At 36.8% G+C, this 19,855-nt stretch overlaps 2 protein-coding genes across 6 annotated transcripts in view; one reads left to right on the top strand and one right to left on the bottom strand.

The window, feature by feature from the left end:
• Window positions 1-19,855, top strand: part of LRP11 (LDL receptor related protein 11) — a 58,363-nt gene that overhangs the window by 32,895 nt on the left and 5,613 nt on the right. For 3 of the 5 annotated variants that reach the window (XM_077813203.1, XM_077813204.1, XM_077813202.1), the window contains one exon: window positions 354-452. In XM_077813203.1, the coding sequence (XP_077669329.1) occupies window positions 354-452 (99 nt within the window). Of the gene's footprint in view, window positions 1-353; window positions 453-787; window positions 2,448-19,855 lie in introns of those variants that run through there. The other 2 variants (XM_077813201.1, XM_077813200.1) reach the window with 1 other exon arrangement.
• PCMT1 (protein-L-isoaspartate (D-aspartate) O-methyltransferase) overlaps window positions 6,457-19,855 on the bottom strand; it is a 51,276-nt gene continuing 37,877 nt past the window's right edge. Inside the window, exons 5-8 of the mRNA XM_077813205.1 lie at window positions 18,084-18,204; window positions 14,688-14,773; window positions 12,332-12,554; window positions 6,457-7,260 (exon numbers count right to left, since the gene is read on the bottom strand). Of these exons, the coding sequence (XP_077669331.1) occupies window positions 12,375-12,554; window positions 14,688-14,773; window positions 18,084-18,204 (387 nt within the window). The 3' untranslated portion in view covers window positions 6,457-7,260; window positions 12,332-12,374. The remainder of the gene's footprint in view (window positions 7,261-12,331; window positions 12,555-14,687; window positions 14,774-18,083; window positions 18,205-19,855) is intronic.

Raw genomic sequence — 19,855 nt, 5'->3', positions numbered from 1 at the left:
TAGCTCTCATCTAGTAGTGTTTTAACTGATATTTGGTTACATCCCTAACCACATCTTAGTGAAATTTTTTGTTTGGCACTTATAATCTATCTCCTAGCCAGTACATTGTGAAATCACCTGTTCATGACTGAAGTGTGTTGTGATTGGTGTATGATGTAGGGGGATTTTTCTTTGTAACTTAAAGTTTAAAAAAAATTATTTCAAAATGTATACAGATCAGCAGCTCTTAACCTGGAGTATGGTAAATGTATCCACCTGCACCTTGAGTAGATTGTCACATGACTCAGAGGCAAATCCATTTCCTCAATCACTGAATTGTAATATTGCTCTCTCTTTTGCCTGATTTTATGCAGCCAATAGTTCGTCAGGGAAAAGGACAGATAAGAACGAAAATGGCATTGTTGTGTCAAGAAGTGATCAGGCTGCAGGGGGGCATCCAGTCCCAGAAGCAGGTAAGACCAATATATATTTTAATCTACAGATTTTCTCTTTTTATTTCTATGATCTTTAAAATCAGATCATCATCAGCTCAGCTAGTATTTTTCAGATAGGTGTGACAGACCCAGATAAAAATAATAAGGAAAGGAGTAATACGCTACCCTAGCGACATTACCACTAATATATGTAATTTGTATGTCATAGTTTCCCAATGTAAGGTGCACAAGAGAGTTCAGCATTACTTCAGCCAGGCTGGGGTGCTATTGCTTAAAAAATGCAAGAGAACTATAATTTTTCCCTGTCCCATTTTTGGTATGTTAAAGTGTAAACTTTCTTAACCTCTCTTTAGGTGCTGTGCTACCCCTGGCTTTAGGCTTGGCCATCACTGCTTTGCTGTTGCTTATGGTTGCTTGTCGGCTGCGTTTGGTGAGACAGAAACTTAAAAAAGCTCGCCCCATTACATCTGAGGAGTCTGACTACCTCATAAATGGGATGTATCTATAAAGATGGGATTTAGGTTGCCTGTTTTCTCCACTTTGCAGTTTTCCATAAGCCTCTGCCTCCAGCAAATGAGTATCTCTTTGGTAAGACTTCAAGCTTTAAAAAAAAATCCTTCTAGAAATCTCACTTTAAAGTCTGCAAGGTGAGAAACATGTTTGCCCCTTTAGTTATATAGTAGGATTTTTCTATTAATTACCAAATCCAATTAGTAATTTGGATAAATCCTGGTTAAAAAAAATAAAAATTAATGCAGGCTGTGCCTGAAAATAACCATGTTTTTAGCGTATGCAGAAAATGCTGCAGGTTTGAAGGCCCACCACTGGATGGCAGAGTATCTTAGTCTTACACCTCATTTACTCCCATCCAGGAACACAGCTGGATATAGTTGTGTTTCATATCTGATAGTAGCCCAGGATTAGAGTAACTGGGAGACAGCAAATCAGAACCGTGTAGGAAAGCAGGTACAAGGTCAGTCAATTCCTTGCCTTGTTCCTCTCAGAGGTGTCAGAAGAGTTGCATTCTAAAATATACACACTGTTGTTCAGCATGTTCATTTACGATCTGAGGAGGATTTGCGCATCTGTTACAAATGCAGCTTATGCACTGGAAATATTCTTGTCAGGGGGTTTTGTCTTTGTTAATTAATAGCAATCTGTATCTAAGCAAAGTGCCACCATTTGAATTGCAGTTTTGATTTTTAAAAAGTATTCCCCATCCTGCATAGCTTAAATCCCTTTACAGCTAGGATTCAAAATTGCAAACACGTAACATTCCAATGAAAAATATCAGCACATGTTTGGACCTACTCAGTGCCAACAGCACATGTGAGATCATGAGACTGTCCCCTTCCACAAAGCTCCTAGCTTGTTCAGCCTTTTCCATCCCTAGCCCAACACTCAGAATTTTTAAAGAGATACATGCGGTGACTGTGGTTTGTGCTTGAGCCTGGCCCTGCCTTTGTTAGAAAGGACAGGATTTGTTCTAGTCAGCGTTGTCAGTAGTTCGTTCCAGCCAGACTTAAGCCATCAGTGCTATTGCTGCTTCTACTTCAGTGGGCTTGATACTCAGGACTAAACTTCCCATATAACTACAGATGAGACGTTCCTGCTTCTGGAGAAATTTAAGAATCTTGTCAATTGAACCCTTAGCTCCAGCAAAGCTTTAAAGCTTCAGTGGCTATCCCAATACAAATCTCCTAGAATTAGAGCAAGTAATTGATGTGTGAATGAATTTAAAATGTGCTAACCCTAAAATGTGTTAAATATATACTGTGCTGCTTATACCGTTTGTCTGAATGTGCAAGGATGTCACATCCATCAAGAGTCCCAGTAAAAAAATCAAGACAGAAGAATATGCATCTTTTTGTATGTCGGCCCTTTGTACTTCAAGGAATTAGTCAATTTGAATATTGCTGTGGTATACAAATCACTAATCAAAAAGCCCATGATGTTCAAGTCTTGATTACCTTTATGAAAAATAGCGATAATAAACCTACTTTATTCTTAAAATTTTTGCATTGTGTTTATTAGCATTAAAGTTTAAATTCTCATGTTAGCATTGTCCTCACCAGACACCTTGCATCCTCTGGAGGGAAGGAGAGATCAAAGCATCATGGCAGTAGTCTATTTCCCCCTTCCCAAACACCATTAACAGGAGCTGAAGTCTATATTTCCCAGAGTGGATTAATTTCAATCAAAGCAATTTAAATGACTGATTTTAATCATATTTTGCATTTATACTTTAGTTATTTTCCTGAAGAAAGGTTGATTTATCAGTAAGCAAGCATTAATCCATGTTGATTTGCAACCTAATATAGTATTTCCTTTAAATTTAGTACTTCTTTTTCCTAACCAGAAGAATGCACTATATCAATACACATTTAAACAAATGTTATAGCTTTATTTATGCTAATTAATTTTTACATTTGTATTATGAATCGTGCATTTCTTATTTACTAGATGATTGATTTTTTGTGTGTGATTTGTGTCAAACTCTATTTGGATAGAACGGAGACCTTTCGAAGTTTTCCAACACACACAAATACAGAGCATTAGCCACCACAGAACAACAAATAATTAGAGAACTTGTGGGAGACGCAACTTCAAATTGCTACTCTGAATTAGGCAGAGCAGAAGGCTTGAACCTGGGGCTTTTACATTCCAGCTGAGTGACTGCACCAGCAGGCTCCAGTAACACTCTGTTGTCTTAATCTCTCCTACTGAAGCTTCCACTTTGTATAACTAATTTCTCATTGGAAAAGAGACTTTCTATAGACCAATTGTTGGGGCACGTACCTGAGATGTGGTAGCCTCAAGTTAAAGTTCCTACTCGTTAAAAATATTTAATTTATAAGAAGTGGAACAGCTCCAACAATAAAGAACCCAGAATAATAATAATGCTTCCTACTTCACAAGGGTGTTGTGAGCCACACTACGTTAAAGATTGTGAAGTGCTTTGAGATCTACCAATGAAAAGCACTTTATAAGAAATAGGTATTATGCCTTTTTTGGAACTTAACCACAAAAGTCAAGGTTTTTGTTTTGTGTTTTTATATATAGTTTTCTGACAATGAAGATAGGTGGTGTAGAGCTCGGGAGTGGGGGAGGAAAAATGCTCTGTTAACCTGCATAGTGTTTTTAAAAACTTATGTCAAGGGCACATAGTACTTTGGATGGGTCCCTTATGGGTTGGATATTTTTCAGATCAAAATAAATTGAAAGGAACTATAAAAGGTGCATACATACGAGAAGCTAAGCAAGAGATCTTAGTACCATAACTTTGGTCCTCTCTCTCACCCCAGGCTCCCCCACTTTGCAGTTTTTTTCCTCTCACTCCTGTTGTCCTGTCTGAATTAAGTTGGGATTGTCACCTTTATTTGTTCTGTAAAGGTCACATTTTTCAACACTCTAAGAAACAATATGGAAGACAGGTTTCAGAGTAGCAGCCCTGTTAGTCTGTATTCGCAAAAAGAAAAAGGAGTACTTGTGGCACCTTAGAGAGACTAACCAATTTATTTGAGCATAAGCTTTCATAAGCTACAGCTCACTTCATCGGACGCATCCAATAAAGTGAGCTGTAGCTCACGAAAGCTTATGCTCAGATAAATTAGTTAGTCTCTAAGGTGCCACAAGTCCTCCTTTTCGATATGGAAGACCACTCCAGAACACACTAAATATATAAAAGGGAGCCAAAATATCCTTTCAACCACAGATCCAAACAGTGTTTTAAGAAGCACGTGCACATCCTATTTCTTTAATTACTCTCTCCTATTGTGTAAGCAACACCAGCCTTTTGAGCATGCCAGCAAGTATAATCAGAGCACTTCAGTTGAGAAGTGATGGTAGGTACTCTGTTATAATAGAGTTTTTCTTCTCTTGGCAGAAATAATATTGCTAGCTGTTTTTTCCTGTTTAATCTTCAAGATAACTCTCCTAATGGCACTAATGTTCAACTGAATCCCGCAACAAAATTGGGCCCAGTCTACAAGCCCCAATTCTGAATTGATTGACATGTGTGAATCACAAACACCACCAATCAGTACAAGGAATTAACACAATTAATGATCAGACTTAATATCTCAAGTATCTGGGTAACCAAATCAGGTCAGGAATTAACTGAAGCCAGAGGCAAATTCACACATTTCTGGTCATGTCCTAAATGAAGACTTATACAATATGTACGTGGTTTTTACATTTCTTTTGGAAACAAGAATGATCAGAAAGTGACAGTGAGACTTGATGCAAAATTCTTTGAAGAGAAAATTTAAAAAAATACTCATATGGGTTCCTCTCACTTTTAATTTTATTTGGCAAAGTAGCAATTCAGATAGTTTATACCGCATTTATTCAAGCTCTTTAAATCCTCTGCATTTCAACTTCTCTTCTCCAAGAAGCCTTTAAACCAGAACCATTGCTTCCTTCACCATGGAGGAATCTCAACTTCCAGACTCTCTCAATGCTACCCCTAGATTCAGATGAAAGTAATGTGGCAAGCATTACTCCTTCCAGTGGAACAGGCATATTAACCCCCAACAGCCTTAGTCCCAGAAGTCTTATAGCTCCTGCAACGTGGGTCTTTTACACAGAAAATTTTGGATCATGTCTACCACCTCACCCAACGTAGGCTAGCTTGTTACACTTTGTCTAGAGAGAAGAATTTGGATACATTTGACTTCTTATTCTGAACATTAAATTAGTGAGAAGAGGGAAAGTTGAGAACTCAGTAAATTAGAATGACAGCGACCAAAAGGCTAAAAATTAGGATTAAGATGGTGTTATCTGCTGAGAGATTTTATGCTGCTGCATATATCATTTCAGATATTTCACTTCAATACTAAAAATATATTCACAGTTGATTGTCAATTAGCACAAATTTGACATCAGATGCAAACCCATTTTTCTTCACTGTATTTTCTAGAACAAGCACTAAGTGATCAAGTAACTTCCTTAATTTGAAATTAGTCTCCCTTGTAGGATTAATATTGTGTATGTGCTCCCAAGCTTCAATTAAAAGATATGGGGGAGGTCGTATGTTAGACTTCTAAATATCTATATTAAATTATATGACATATTTTACATGGGAATAGGAGGGACTGACATTCACATGAAGGTAATTTACTTGTTCTTTCACATTTCAGAGCCCTTTCAATAATACCCTTCATACTTTCAATGATTAATTCTATCACAGAAAATATGTCTGTTCAAACAAAAGCAGGCTGAATATTTTTCAAAAAGAAACAGTGGCCTCTTTGAACCAAATTATGTAGGTTCTTATTAATTTAGCTCTGCTTCTTTGTAATATAAAACAAAGAGCTTAAAATGTATTTTACCACTCAAACGCTAATGATCAGGAGTTGCAGGAAGAACATAGGTTTCAGAGTAACAGCTGTGTTAGTCTGTATTCGCAAAAAGAAAAGGAGTACTTGTGGCACCTTAGAGACTAACCAATTTATTTGAGCATAAGCTTTCGTGAGCTACAGCTCACTTCATCGGATGCTTATGCTCACGAAAGCTTATGCTCAAATAAACTGGTTAGTCGCTAAGGTGCCACAAGTACTCCTTTTCTTTTTAGGAAGAACATATGCACCCCTAAAGCAATCCAAGAGCTATACAGTTTTTAATGTGCTTTGGGTTTTCCTGATATTAACTGCAGCAAACACAGAACATAAAACCTGGGTCTTGAGAATGTTAAAAAAAGCCTTTCAATTACTCTTTAAAATGGATATTTGTAGAGTTTGTAGTGTTTATTTGGTCAGGGTTTGGCGATCCATCAGTTCTTCACTATTTATCAGCTTTTTTCTCTTCTATAAAAATGTAAGTTCCCCTAAAACATTAATCCAATTTTTTTCCATCACTACCTGTAGCTGGAAGAAGAATGTAGATTATACTGCAAAAATTTGGTGTCAAAAGCAACTAATTTTTAAATATGGATGTTAATTTTATTGGAGTAGTGTTCTGCATTTCAAGCAGTTACATTTAACATACTGATCCTGATCTCCCATACAAGAAGCACACAAAACCCTTTTTGCTTTTAACTTTATTTGGCAAAGCAGCACTGCATAAACTGTTCAGTGATTAGGACATAGCTTACACAGCATTTGTTATGCTAAAATTCATATACATATCAGCAGTGAGCTACAAAACAATACTGAGCTACAAGTTTCCTCTAATTTCTTGACAAGGAAGGAAAAAACTATGTCAGTTATGTCCAACCTGAACCATAGAGTTTATAACAAGAGCTGTCACCTCTGATGTCTTGAAGTTTAATATATACAAATGCCCACTTTTAAGATAATAACGCAGCTGACTGTATCTACTACATGCTAGTCTATGACACCGTGTCACAAGCTTTGAAAAGGAAGTTCATCTCATTTTCTTAGTAACATTTAGCAGACATCTGAACATAGAGAACCTGCCATTGTGTATGTAGTGTTATAAGGTGCACAGAAGCAATTTTACCAAGGAACAATGGAGCTGAAATAAAGTGTTCAAAAAGTATCAGCCATCAAAATTAAAGAGTTCACAAACTGTAGGTCTTCGCATTTTTGCAGAAATTCATTTCTTTAACAAGATGAAATTTAAAAAGGCATGTTAAAAGAAACAGCCCAAATTTAAACTTTCCATCAATTCTTTGCCAGATTTGCCTTAAGCCTCTAAAAAAATGAAATAAAAACACCACACTTTTCCATGCTGATAACAGTATAACAAAATCCAAAACAAGCTGCAATGCTGTTGGTTTTCAAAAAGCTTTTAGAACTGGAGATGGGAAGTCCACTGTAACACTATGTTTGGGTCAAGATGATGTAGCTTTTACAATTCATCCCTGCAGAAAGAAAATAAATGCAGTTATATTCTTTTCCCCAAGGAGTTCACTTTGCAGTTTTGATATTAAATCAATGAATGTGCAGCAGTACTCAAATACAGCAGCAAAACTTCAGAAATCTCTTCAAGCATTTAAGCCACAAGGAAAATCAACAGCAATCCATAGCACCTTATACTACTCAGTAAAATACAGCTCTACTGTGCAACATGGGTCCCTGTTCCTTCTCTGTAAAATATATCATTTGCTTTCACAAACAAGTCAATTACAATATCAACAGCTTAAAAAAAAATACATGACTACCTGTTGTCTGAAGAAGTGACTGTCTTACACATTGGGCCATTTACTGGAGAGAGACTTGTTTGAAATTATGGTCCAATTATTCTCGGTACCTGCACAAAAGGCTGCAAAATGTGAAACCTGAGTTCAAAGTTAAATTTTAGTTGCAATGTCTGGTCAGTACTGGACACATCTCACTCTGAAGAAGAAGTGGAGAGAACTTGGCACTATCTATACGCTATGTCTCTTTATGTCACAGAGCAACTTTATCAGCTCCTGAAGAAACTACTCAGGCCAGGGCTACCTAATGAATGCCTTCAGCTAATGAACAATTCCATTATCATGAGGAAGTTTGATTACTGTAACAGAGCAGTAAGTTTGCCTTTGCCTTCGCCTTCAGAGAATAAATGCTTCATATAATGGCAAAACATTTGCTCCAGTTATGAGTAGTCTACCTCATTAATACTAGAAAAGGCACACATTGTTTTATTAAGAGCAACTTCACTAATGTGATTCTTGGAAGAATACAATAGTATTTCAATCAATCTACTAATGCAAGCCAGCCCACAAAATATATAGCTACATGCATACAAGCAAGAGTGTTCAGATCCCAAAGAGGATGCATTTGGAGTCATAGCATGGAATGACAGCATACACAACTTCTTAAAGTCAACTGAAAGGCTTTTACCTAGCAAGACTAGAGTTTAAAGTTCAAGTTTTCTCCTGAAGTTGTTACTAATTCCTAAAGCAGTCAGGCAGCTTCAATCCTTACAGTAATTGGCTGGTTAGTTTTGGGTCTCAGAGAAACATTTTAAGTGCAATGCAGATGGATTTAGTGGTACAATTATAGACAATGTTGATCAAATGGCTAAACTCTGCTACTTGGTTTAATATTTACAACGGAAAAAAAGTAGATAATTCTACTATTCTGGCAAAGCCTCATGTGCCTAGTAGTTGATGGGATTTCAACACTGAAAGATCTGCAATATCAAAGCACAAAGGCAGTATTACAACATATTAAGATCTTGACATTAACTGTGGCAAGATGATTTTTTTTTAATTTAAAAAAAAAAAAAAGTTCTGTCTTGAAACACTGATAGTGGCAGACAATTTCCCCTGGCCCACATCAATGTAATTTGGCACGATTTTGTGTACTATTATTAATGCATTGAGCATATTTAATTTGAAGTTATTTTGCTTCACAATACTAATGTGTTCTTAGTACTCAAATTCATGACAAATGGAATACTGCAGTATAAATAATTTGCCATTTTATTTTTGTTTTGTGCTATGTTAAGCAAATCCTGAAAAAAGGTAAATGTAACTACCTGTAAATACAAGTAAATTTTAGCATGAAAACACCCTTTAAAATTAGTACTATTATTCATATCTCTGCATATTAAAATCTACATTAATTGAATAAAGTGAAGCAGCTGGTGTCTACAGAGTTTTACTTGATCTTCAGTGTCGAAATCAAAGAATGTCCATGCTAGTTCATAGTAAGACATGATATATTTTATGCATTTGACTTGTGTTAGTTATTTTCCAATATTACAAGAAGGTAATGAGTAGGCTATATAATGTGCTGTTGAATTTAAGTATTTCAAAAATTATAAAACTAAGGTCTGTTTAACCAGGTAAAAATTCACTAGTTTTTAACTTTCCATTTAAAGTAAACTTAAAGCTGTGCACTTAACTGCACATAATCAAAACAGCATTAGTTGGTCTAAACTTCAAGTGTAAAAAGGACTTTGCAGAGTATCAGGTTTCAACTGAAGTTCTGAAATTGAAGAACTAATTCTTTAGTATACCCCCCTGAACAGTGCCAGATTGGTCCTGCAACAGAGCTTTTTGGAATCTTTTTATGTCTAGTTTTTATCCCTGCAAGGAAGGAGACTTTTCCCAACTTTCCTTGATAAACTATTCTAGAGTCTTCTAGATCTGTTAGAAAGGGAAATTTAAGTGAATTAGAGAAACCTCTCTCTTCCTTACACATTACTACTGACTATAAAAGCCTTGTACAGTGCTGATAAATCCTCTCCATCTTTGGCATTTACACTTCTCCCAATCTCCCCCACTAGTTACTGCTTAGCAAAGGTATACATATTTAGTTTTTAGTCTTTAAAACAGTCTCCTCCTTCAACCCCTGGGTACTGGCAGTGTTGGCTTAAGTGTTGGAATTTTTGAGGAGACTGGAGAATCAGCACATACTGAAACCAGTACTGCCAATCCCCAAGCATTCAAAAGACCTGATCAGGGCCTCAAAAAGTAGCAATGATATTGGCTAAAAATCCTGAAATTTTAAAATAAATAAATGTTGGTTTCTTCTTGCTTGCCAACACTAAAAAGGCGTATTTATGGTTCATGTTTTCAAGTTTTTGTCTGCATCCATAAGGGCCAAAAACATTTTTTTTTTAAATGAAAACTGAGATGATCAGGAAATAACCCGATTCTCCCAGCTGGGGATTTAAGGAAAGCACAAAGTATCATGACAGTTGGCAACAATGACCTGAAACAACTGAAATCTGAGATGCAGCTAGCCTTGATGTCTACAGGAAGAGAAATCAGAGGATTTAATGATCTGTCTTCATGTGCTAGGAGGAATTTTAACTAAATTAAGCTTCAAAGGTATACATTTTCTCTTTCAAATCTGCAGTTCAGACCTTTTGATGATTTAATACTAGTGCTTTCCCGTTCTTCGTACCACTGAACGTTTAACTATTTTCCCCTAGATATCTTGCATTTTTCTTAGTTGAATATTACTCTTTTCTGCCCTATTTCTAACCTTTCAGACCCCTTTGCATTTCTGTCCTCATTGATGTTTACAACACCTTCCAATTTAGTATCCTGAGCAAATTTCATTAAATTGTCATTACTTCCCCCTTCTTGATTATTTATGATAAATAATACTGGACCCAACACACATACTTGCAGCATCCTAGAAGCATCGCACAGGCCGAAACATTACCTTTTATCACTGCCCTTTGTCTGTAGCTCTTCAACCAGTGTTCAATCCACGTGACAGTGCTCATATCCAAGCCAATTTGAACTGGCCCAAAAATGCAGTATTTTATAAAATCAGTTTTCATCTACTAGACCTGTCAAGATATAGTATGTGTATGCTTGCTTAAGACACTGATTTTTTTATTAAACTGAAAAAATCTGTATTTTGTCCATGGAGATTCCCCTTCCTCTTGATTGAAAATCCTAACCTCGCTCACAAGTGTAAGGAGCCTACGGGAATCAAACACACACATCTCACTGAATTTCAATGGAAATTGGGCACCTAATTCCCTTAGGCTTACTGAGGCATTGACAATCATCAACATCTTTCCCTAACCAGAGACAGATGTAAAATTATTAACCTTTTCAGAAAAGGTAATTAAACACGTTGCACAATTGGGGTGAAATCCTGACTCCACTGAAGTCACTTTTGCTGTCACTCAGTTAGCAGGAAATTAAACTGTCTCATGGTTTTATTTCTCATTTATGAAGTTACTCAGTTTTGAATGTGAATTCTTTAAAAGTCTAGAATGCTTATTTCCACCAAAATACATTAACTACAAAACAAAGCCAAGCCTGCTCTACAGACTCGAACCATTTAGTGCTTATGGCCTTATTATCCCCTAAATCCTTCTAAATTATCTCTTCATATAAACATACTACTAGTAACTGAAGTCCTCTCAAGATAAAACAAAAGGGAGATCCTAATTTAGACATTTCTAAAACTTAAATGCTAGATGTCAAAGCACTTACAGTACATGCTGTAGATACTTGAGAGTAACGAAAAAAATTGTTTATCGAACACAATTAAAAAGTCAAACAGCTTGAAAGTTATTTGCAGAGCTCAGTGTGCATGTGTGCACTTCAGTTAATGAAGCTAACACAGTCACAAGTGTTTCTACTCAGGAGGCAAAGGGGGACTGCTGGTTTATTCATTTGCATACTAATGCCTGGTATGTTTTTCAAGATGACAGCTGTGTTGTGTCTTTGCTGGATCAGGGAGCCAACAACAAACATTCGTTTGTCTTCTCCTAAAAAAGACTTATTTAGAACTGATGCGAAATTGGCAGCTTGCTGAATTAGAGAATATAATATGCCCAAGTGACATGACAAACTTTAGTCGGGTATGTTTAAAACAGGATCTTTTGAACACCGTTAAAACAACCATTTGGTTGTTTGATTGTTTGAGAAAGAAGGGGGTTATAGTCTCTTCCCTCTCTATCATTTTTAGGCCCAGGAAATTAGGTATTCATTTAGAAGATTAGCTATACTGCTTCCTAATAAGGATCCTGAAGGACTTTCCTTACTTATGGAGTCTTGAATAAATTTGCAGTAAAAGTGTAAGTTTCTCAGTTATTTCCTGACCTATTACAAGTAGATCTACTCGATAAAAACATAGTAGCTCTATGAAGCATAGTGCAAACAAACTCACAGTTCATCTCAAGTATCCTTTTATATTTTATCTTAGCTACCTCTGTAAATCTAGCAAAAAAAAAAGTTATAACTGATGAGATGTTTAAATTTTAGGAAGTGTTGTGTTCAAAACAATGTCAATAACACTCTTCAGCACCGACAAAAAACCTCAAGAAGCCATGAGTTCAAATGAAACAAAGCACAACCCATGCAACATTTTTTTCTGCTTTTAACTTTACTCAGAAACTTAGCAGAACCTCCTCATAGTGATGTAACAATACAGAGAAGGTCACTTTCCATGGTATGGAAGAGCAGAAAGCAGTGACAGCAGCAAAGGCAGCCCTTGCAGTCTATCTGCTTAAAATCCACACCCTTTCACCTTGTATGCGTGTATCTGTGGAAGAAGAAAGTGGAACAGAAAATCACTTCCACCTGGACCATTGCTTCTCTTTATCTGTTAAAGGCACATATATCACTCCCATCAGAGGCTTCATTTTGACACTGCCATCTTCTAGTTTATCATATTGTTCCAGCATCTGGTTTCCACCTGCAGGGCCGACTGGTAATATCAATCTTCCACCAGGTTTTAATTGGTCTATGAGCTACAACACAACATACAAAGATTATTAGAGTATATATGTATAGCAATCCATCTTTGTGCAGTGAATAAAGTCTGGCTTCTCCAAGTAAACAGTTCTACAATATTTTATCATGGCTAATCAAACTGCATACATAAAAAACTATTTCAACTGTTATGCAATAGATAATGGCCTGAGTTACACAGCCAAAATCTATTTTTTAATCAAACTGTATTTGAATAGGATGATACAACTACTGATATTTTAGACCATTTATAATAATTGCCAGAAATGTAATTAACTGATTATCAGTTATCCAGGCTGCAAATAAAATAATCACTTGTAGTTTGTTGTGTTTTTGTAATTTTGGTTTCTTCATAAGAGCAGAAAATTTATTTGAACAACTAAGTTTAATGGTAATCTGTAGCAGACTCATTACTAAGGCCATGTCTACACTAGAGAGCTTACAACATCACAGATGTACCGATGCAGCTGCACCCCTGTAAGATCTCCCATGTAGCCACTCTGTGCCAACAGGACAGAGCTTTCCCATCAACATAATTAAACCACTCCCAATGAGCAGCAATAGCTATGTCGGCGGGACAGCATCTCCCACCGACATAGCGTTGGTCCACACTGGTGCTTCTGTCACTTTTTTTCCACATCCCTGAGTGACTTAAGTTATACCGACAAAAGTGCCAGTGTAGACATAGCCTAATTTTCTAAACTTAACAGCTCATTATTTGCTGTTGAGTCAGAACAAGGTACAGTCTAAGACTATGTACATACTATAGCGTAAGTCAGTATAAGTTATGTCACTCAGGGGCGTGAGTAAGCCTCCCCCTTGAGATACGCAAGTTACACTGACCTAATCGCCAGTGTGGACAGCACTATGTCGGCAGGAGAGATTTTCCCGCCAACATAGTCACTGCCGCTTGCAGGGGCTGCATCAATGTAGCTGCACCGCTGTAAGCTCTGTAATGTAGCAATAGCCTAACTCTGTAGGGCTGCTGACCTCGTTGAGCCGTCATGACCATTTGATCTTGACTTAAAAATTATCCCAGAAAGCAAAATATTTAAATAAAACGGTAAATTACAGGAGGATAGTCTCACTATTTAACTACTTGGCAATTCTTGCACAACAGCCTTTCTTCTATAAAATATCACCTCTTTCAATGTTGAGGGAATGTGCTATTTTTCTGAGCACAACAGGTTTCTAGCAGAAATGGCAATAGGGATGAAGTGTCTAATTTCCACTGTAACATTATGGAACGAAGAAGTTTCTTACAAAGTTTGAATGGAAGCATTTTACTAAAATAGTAAACTACGCATTTTTGGACAATTCCATTGTTGCATAAACGTTAAAAACTTTAAGATTTCCAACTGCCAACACATAGCATTCCATTGCAAAAGTATCAATCAACATCTCGTGATGGCTAACTTCCCCACAACACCCTAAAACTCAAAGTTCCACAGCATCATTCACTGCAGTTTACAGGGATTTTCAATAATAATTTAAAATTGAAAGTCTTAACTAGCACTTAATATACCACTACCTTTATGAAGCTCATATTAGATCAGTGTTTAACTCCGCCACTTCTCACCACTCTCTTGGAGAAAAGGGAGAAAAAAGTTTCCCTTTTAGAACCCTAATTCCCACCATTTATACTCACTCAAGTCTGTGTATTGTCTCATACAGTTCTTGCCAGAAATGATGGTGGACTTCTTTTTAAGGCCATAAACGTCACTCCTTAGTCACTCCCCTTTCCCAACAAGGGCAGAGCACGTTACCCTCCACAACACTCTCAATCCTTTCCAACCCAGGAAGCAAGGAACCAGACAAGTATTTAAACTTTACACTCTAATAGCTGATAAAAACCAAGGGGCTCTATTAGTTTATCAAGCCAAAAAATTTCAAAACAAAAACAACAAAAATCCAATACATGGAAAACCCATTTTTAAAATATTCTTGTTTAGGGAAAAAGTATTACAACATGCAGCATCTTCATGTTGATTGGAAGTTTAATGAAAGGGATTTTTTTTTTTTAAGAGTCACTATGCCTGTGGATATCCCAACTATATAAATCTACCAGCATTTTAATTAAGAAGCTAATATAGAGAGATTAATGAATCACACACAAAACATAAAAGGCTTACTGCTTGGGGCACAACCGGGGCTGCAGCTCCGACATGAATAGCATCATAGGGAGCTTCTTCTGGATATCCCATTCTTCCATCCCCCACTGCAAGAAAGCAAAACCTTTTAACCCTTTCACAGGGATGCGCAACAGCTGAGCTGAAAATTTTCAAGTTATATTCAGCTGCAAATAAGGGGCTGAACTCCATTTTAAACTGAAGTTCTGGACAAAACTGAGTTGTCATACGAATGTGTGACAAGTCACTTTTTAATGTCGTATTTAACTGCATTATGTACGTAGTATCTTCAATCAATGAAGAATACACACACACACACACCACAGTATCTGAAGAACTGTTGGAGCACTAGAAACCACAGGATGTTTAATATAAATTAAGAAAGTAATCCATTTGCTAAAAGAAGTTAACTGGTTGTGATATAATACAAAAATGGAAATAAGGCGCATCCAGACTACAGAGAATATGGATGCCACCACATCAGATACAGGTTTTATATTTTCTACTATTTAAGAGTGGAGTACCATCATTTTATGAATCATTTTTGCACCTTCTAATCAAAGGTTATAACATTTTCCTTGAGAATAACTAATATATTTCAAATATTGGTATTTGGAACTGCAACTGGTATTTTTAATACAGTTTTTTTTTATTTAAGCAACACAATAGAGCATCTGTAAATTTTACTTCCAAAGAAATTTAGAAACATTTGGATTTCTGCAGTCAGCATCTCACTGTGTATTTAATATGAGTACAGAAGTTAACCAGGGCTGGCCTGACTCCCTAATTCAATGCCCAGTGGGAAACAAGAGTTCGCATTTGAGTTTGGGCTCAGTCTCTGGGCTGGAGCACCTGAAAGCTCTGTAGACGCAGTGTGCTCAGTTCGCTATCAGTCAATCTGGAGCTCTGGCAATGTGAAGCGTACTAAAGGGAGAGTATTAAAAGTTACTGAGGGATGAAACATGCCTTTCACCACACACATTTTACAAAACAAAAAACAAAACAAAAAAGTTAACTCATACCAACCTCTACCTTGCCCAGGCTCCTACTCGAATATCCAATTTAGGTTAGCTATTTGGGGCCCTGTCTACATTAGAGACTTGAACTGTTACAAATAACTACACCATGTCCACACTAGCCATTCTGTTTTGGGTATATGAAAGTAGTAATTCTGCCCTGTTTCCACACTAAAACTATATGCTTTTTGCACTGTAGTTGCAATGCCCTCTGAGTACCTATCCCATAATTATCAGCACAGACCTTTGAGATTTCGAAAAGGTCTTCTGGAAGTCCTGTGGAAATTGTGGTGGGTCAAAGTCAAATTCAAATAATGTGAGACAATCCTACAAGTCCACTGGCAATGCTGACACCATTTATAAGTCATTCTGAGGCCAACGTAAACACTTAGCTCTTGTTCCTTGCTTGGCAAGAAACATTTATTTTGGCACTTTTGATAAGCAGTCATGAAATACTTAAGGCAGCTATGATGTAGCAGTGGAGTATATTCCAGAAGACTGACTCTCCACTAGCACTAACTGTCCAGTTTTCTGAATTCATTACAAAGTAACCACCACCAACCACCATCTTCTCTACTGTATCCATGGCCTTGGAGTCCTGGGTCTCTCCCAAAGAGATCCCAAAATCCCAGCATGGTATCAAACATCTGCTGACTTGGTTTTTTATTTATTTATTTATTTATTTATTTAAAGTACACCCATTTCATAGAGTCTTTGTTTCCCCATGTCCCTCATAATTTGACTGCCAAGACTTGCTATACTATCTATAACAAAAAAAAATGGACTAGGTAGTTGGTAGAAGCCAAAATAGCGGGTCCAGATTATCATACAATGGGCACATTTTCTACCCTGAGTGATTGATTGTTGTCCTGGGGATCATTATAAGCCAACAGTCCTTTAACTATCTCATAGCACCATTCATCACTACCAGTCATTTGACCACTAGTCATGCAGTTACGTATGACAGTTAGATGGCCTTAGATCTCCAGTAATGGACCCCAGAGCCTGCAAACTGGCTTTGGCATAGCTGGCAGCACATTAGTAGGATAGTCTTCTTAGGAGATATTTTGGTGACAGAACCAGTGAGGTGCAGAAACAAAAGATGTTGGATGCCGTGAAAACATATAGCTGAGCTGCATCGGGTGGTACATCACTATATTCACATAGTTAAGTGAATTCCAAGGAACTCGACACCTGTGCAGTGGAGTGCAAAAAACAGACCAGACAGGCCACCTAAGCAGCAACTGATGCACTGTATGACAATAATGGGAAAACTATTTGCACTCTTAAGGCTATTACAAACGTGATATCTGTGCACTCTGGCACTGTATCAATGGAGATTACCATGGTGAAAGTTAATACCACAACTAACCTTGGTTGAAGAACATCTAAATGAATTGGTGATGCACCACGGGGAGCATTTGTATATGGAAGCAAGGTGAATCTATAGGCATGCTGTCATAGGGCAACCACATGGTGGTTAGCACATAATTTCTCTAGTTTGGAAAAAATCTGGAATGCCTCCACTTTTTGGAGAAGAGAAACAAAAGTCAGAATTTTTGGAGAGTACTTCAGCTACAGGGGCTAAGTGTAAGGTGTATAGTTTACTAGCAATTTTCTTACAGAAGCACCTAGTGACCCAGCACCAAACCATTTAACACACATATAATACTATATTTTTTTATAATCGAGACTGTGCTTTTTCCTTGCTATATTTCCATCGCAATAGTGAAATTCAGATTTGTAGTCTAGTAAACATTATGATTGGGCATTCGGCCCTCATTTATACTGATTTAATAATACTGCCTTGGTATCAATTTATATTACCAATCCCTACAAAATACAGACACTGACAGTACATTTTAGAACTAGTTGAGCTGATTAAATTAATTAGTGCACTTTACTATTCTAGTACTTTTTTATTTTTGGCCAGTAAGTCTTTCAACTATGACTGCACAAGCATAGAGTGCTGCACTATAATGCTCTAATTTTGTAAGCAAGCTCATTCACACATACAAAGAAGTGGTAAATACAGGCCTGGTTTTAAAAAGCGTTACACTTAAGTGAATTCTTGTTCAGTTTTTGTTTTACTATAGGAATACACTATTATGTCAGAAAAGTGCATTCAGTGCACTGACTGTTTTTTGTTTTTTAAATGCTAGAAAAATCAAAATCATACAAAGGGAAGGATTTTCAAAGGCCTAAAAGGCGAGTTAAATCTTCAAATTTTCAACTGGAGTCGGGCACCTAACGCCCTTTGTGTCTGAAAATCTTCCTCAAAGAAATTAAACCAATCAGGTTTCCAAATGCAGGTAATTTGCAGTCAGTTTTTAGTCAGAATATTAATTTAATTAATAAGTATACCACAGTCTTTGATGCTCACCAATCAGTTTCACTCTTCCTGAAGACAGTAATGTAGGATCATCCTTTTTGACATTATTTATTGAGTCATCTACTAACTCTTTGATATGATCAATTCCTACAACTCGTCCTTGGAGACCAACCTGGAAGAAAATCATACACAGTTGAATAGTTTGCTAGTTTTGTTTTATTTTAAATGTCATGATTTCCATTTTCTGAGTTCACTTCTTTAAGTAAGTCTGCTCAGTTAGTAAAGCATTACCCCAATCCTAATAAAGCTACTGCTCAGAACCACTAAGTTCTGTTTTCTAGAACCAGTGCACAATATAAGAAGTGTGCCAATAGTTTTATCAGTTAATTTCTTTGTTGTAGCTACTTTTTTTTTTAAAAAAAGATTTTTTTAAAGGTGGTTTTGTTTAAGTTTGGTATCTTAGAGCATTAATACAGATTTTTCCCTTCACTATTAAACAGCTAAAGTCCTACCATACACAACTATATCATCTACTACTGGCAGCAAGAATTTCAAGAACAAGGTTTAATTTCTAACCTCATTTTGCTATGTCCAGTATCTTTCCTGGAAGATTAAGACTTTCTAGAGAACAATTTTAATTCAAAACCAAAAGCTACAAGAGTTGGTTAAATCTGATTTTGTGGTTCTACTATTATCTAAAATTTACCAACCGAGACAGTAACCATGGTATCTGATCATCCCACAAATTTATTAAGTCTAACATATACTAGTTTCTCTACTCCCCCAGTTGAAAGAATGTTTCTCTTTTTTGTAGGGTTATTGGAGAAAAGCCATGTTGAAGCAATAGGTTTTGCATTTTTCTCTAAAGTCCCAAGATTCTTTATTGAGCTTGCTTCTGAAAGAGACCAGGATGACAGTCATGGGCCTAAAGCTTTGTCACCTGCACTCGTTAAGTCTCACTCTTGAGATTTGGAGTTCCATTGATTCAGTGACATGTAGCTGTTGAGGATTTAGGACTTGTCAACATGGGGAAACTGAGCGGCATAGCTACAGTGGAATAATTATTCTGCTATAGCCATGGCAGTATAATTTCCCTGTGTGGACACTATTCCTGAATAAAGGTGTCTTCCTAAAGTAGAGTAATTATTCTGGAATCATTTTATTTTTATTTTATTTTATTCCAGAGTAGAGGGTGTCCACATGGGAAGTTATACCAGCATAGCTCTATAGATACGCCAATTTCCCCATGTAGACAAGTCCTTAAAAAGGTATAATATTAGCACACGGACTTAAAACATTAACATATGTTAGTGTAAAAGGATACAGACTTTAATATGTGCTAAACTGATCAAGGCTTACACTAGACCTTTAAACATGTTTGTTTACATGTGCTAATGTAATGTCTTAAAATAATAGTTTAGGCATAGGCAAGGTCACAATGAGGTTGTGATCCCATGGAGAGACTGGTTCCTTGATAGGTGGAAACACTCTTGCTAAGTCCTTCAGAAATTTTATGACAGTCAGGTACCACACGGAAGACTGACCCTCTAAAGGTGCATGATGCACTGAGATCACTGCCAAGTGTACTTTCATTGAACTTAGAGAGATAGGTTTAGACAGTCTAGAATTATCTGTTAAAATTGAAACAATCAGTACCAAGGCTTCAGAGATTTCCACTTCATCCAGTAAATCTGTCCTCTAGAGACCTTGCTACTATTAAACTAAGATGCCTCCAGTAGGAGAGAAGTAACAATGTTCTATGCTTACTATCCATCCAGTAGCCAGGCCATGGGATAGAGGACTGGGTGTAGGATCTTTCCCTA

Source organism: Eretmochelys imbricata, chromosome 3 (assembly GCF_965152235.1).
Source record: "Eretmochelys imbricata isolate rEreImb1 chromosome 3, rEreImb1.hap1, whole genome shotgun sequence".
Taxonomy (NCBI): domain Eukaryota; kingdom Metazoa; phylum Chordata; order Testudines; family Cheloniidae; genus Eretmochelys; species Eretmochelys imbricata.
Note: the sequence above shows the minus strand (reverse complement) of the source record. Positions and strands in the feature narration are given on the sequence as shown.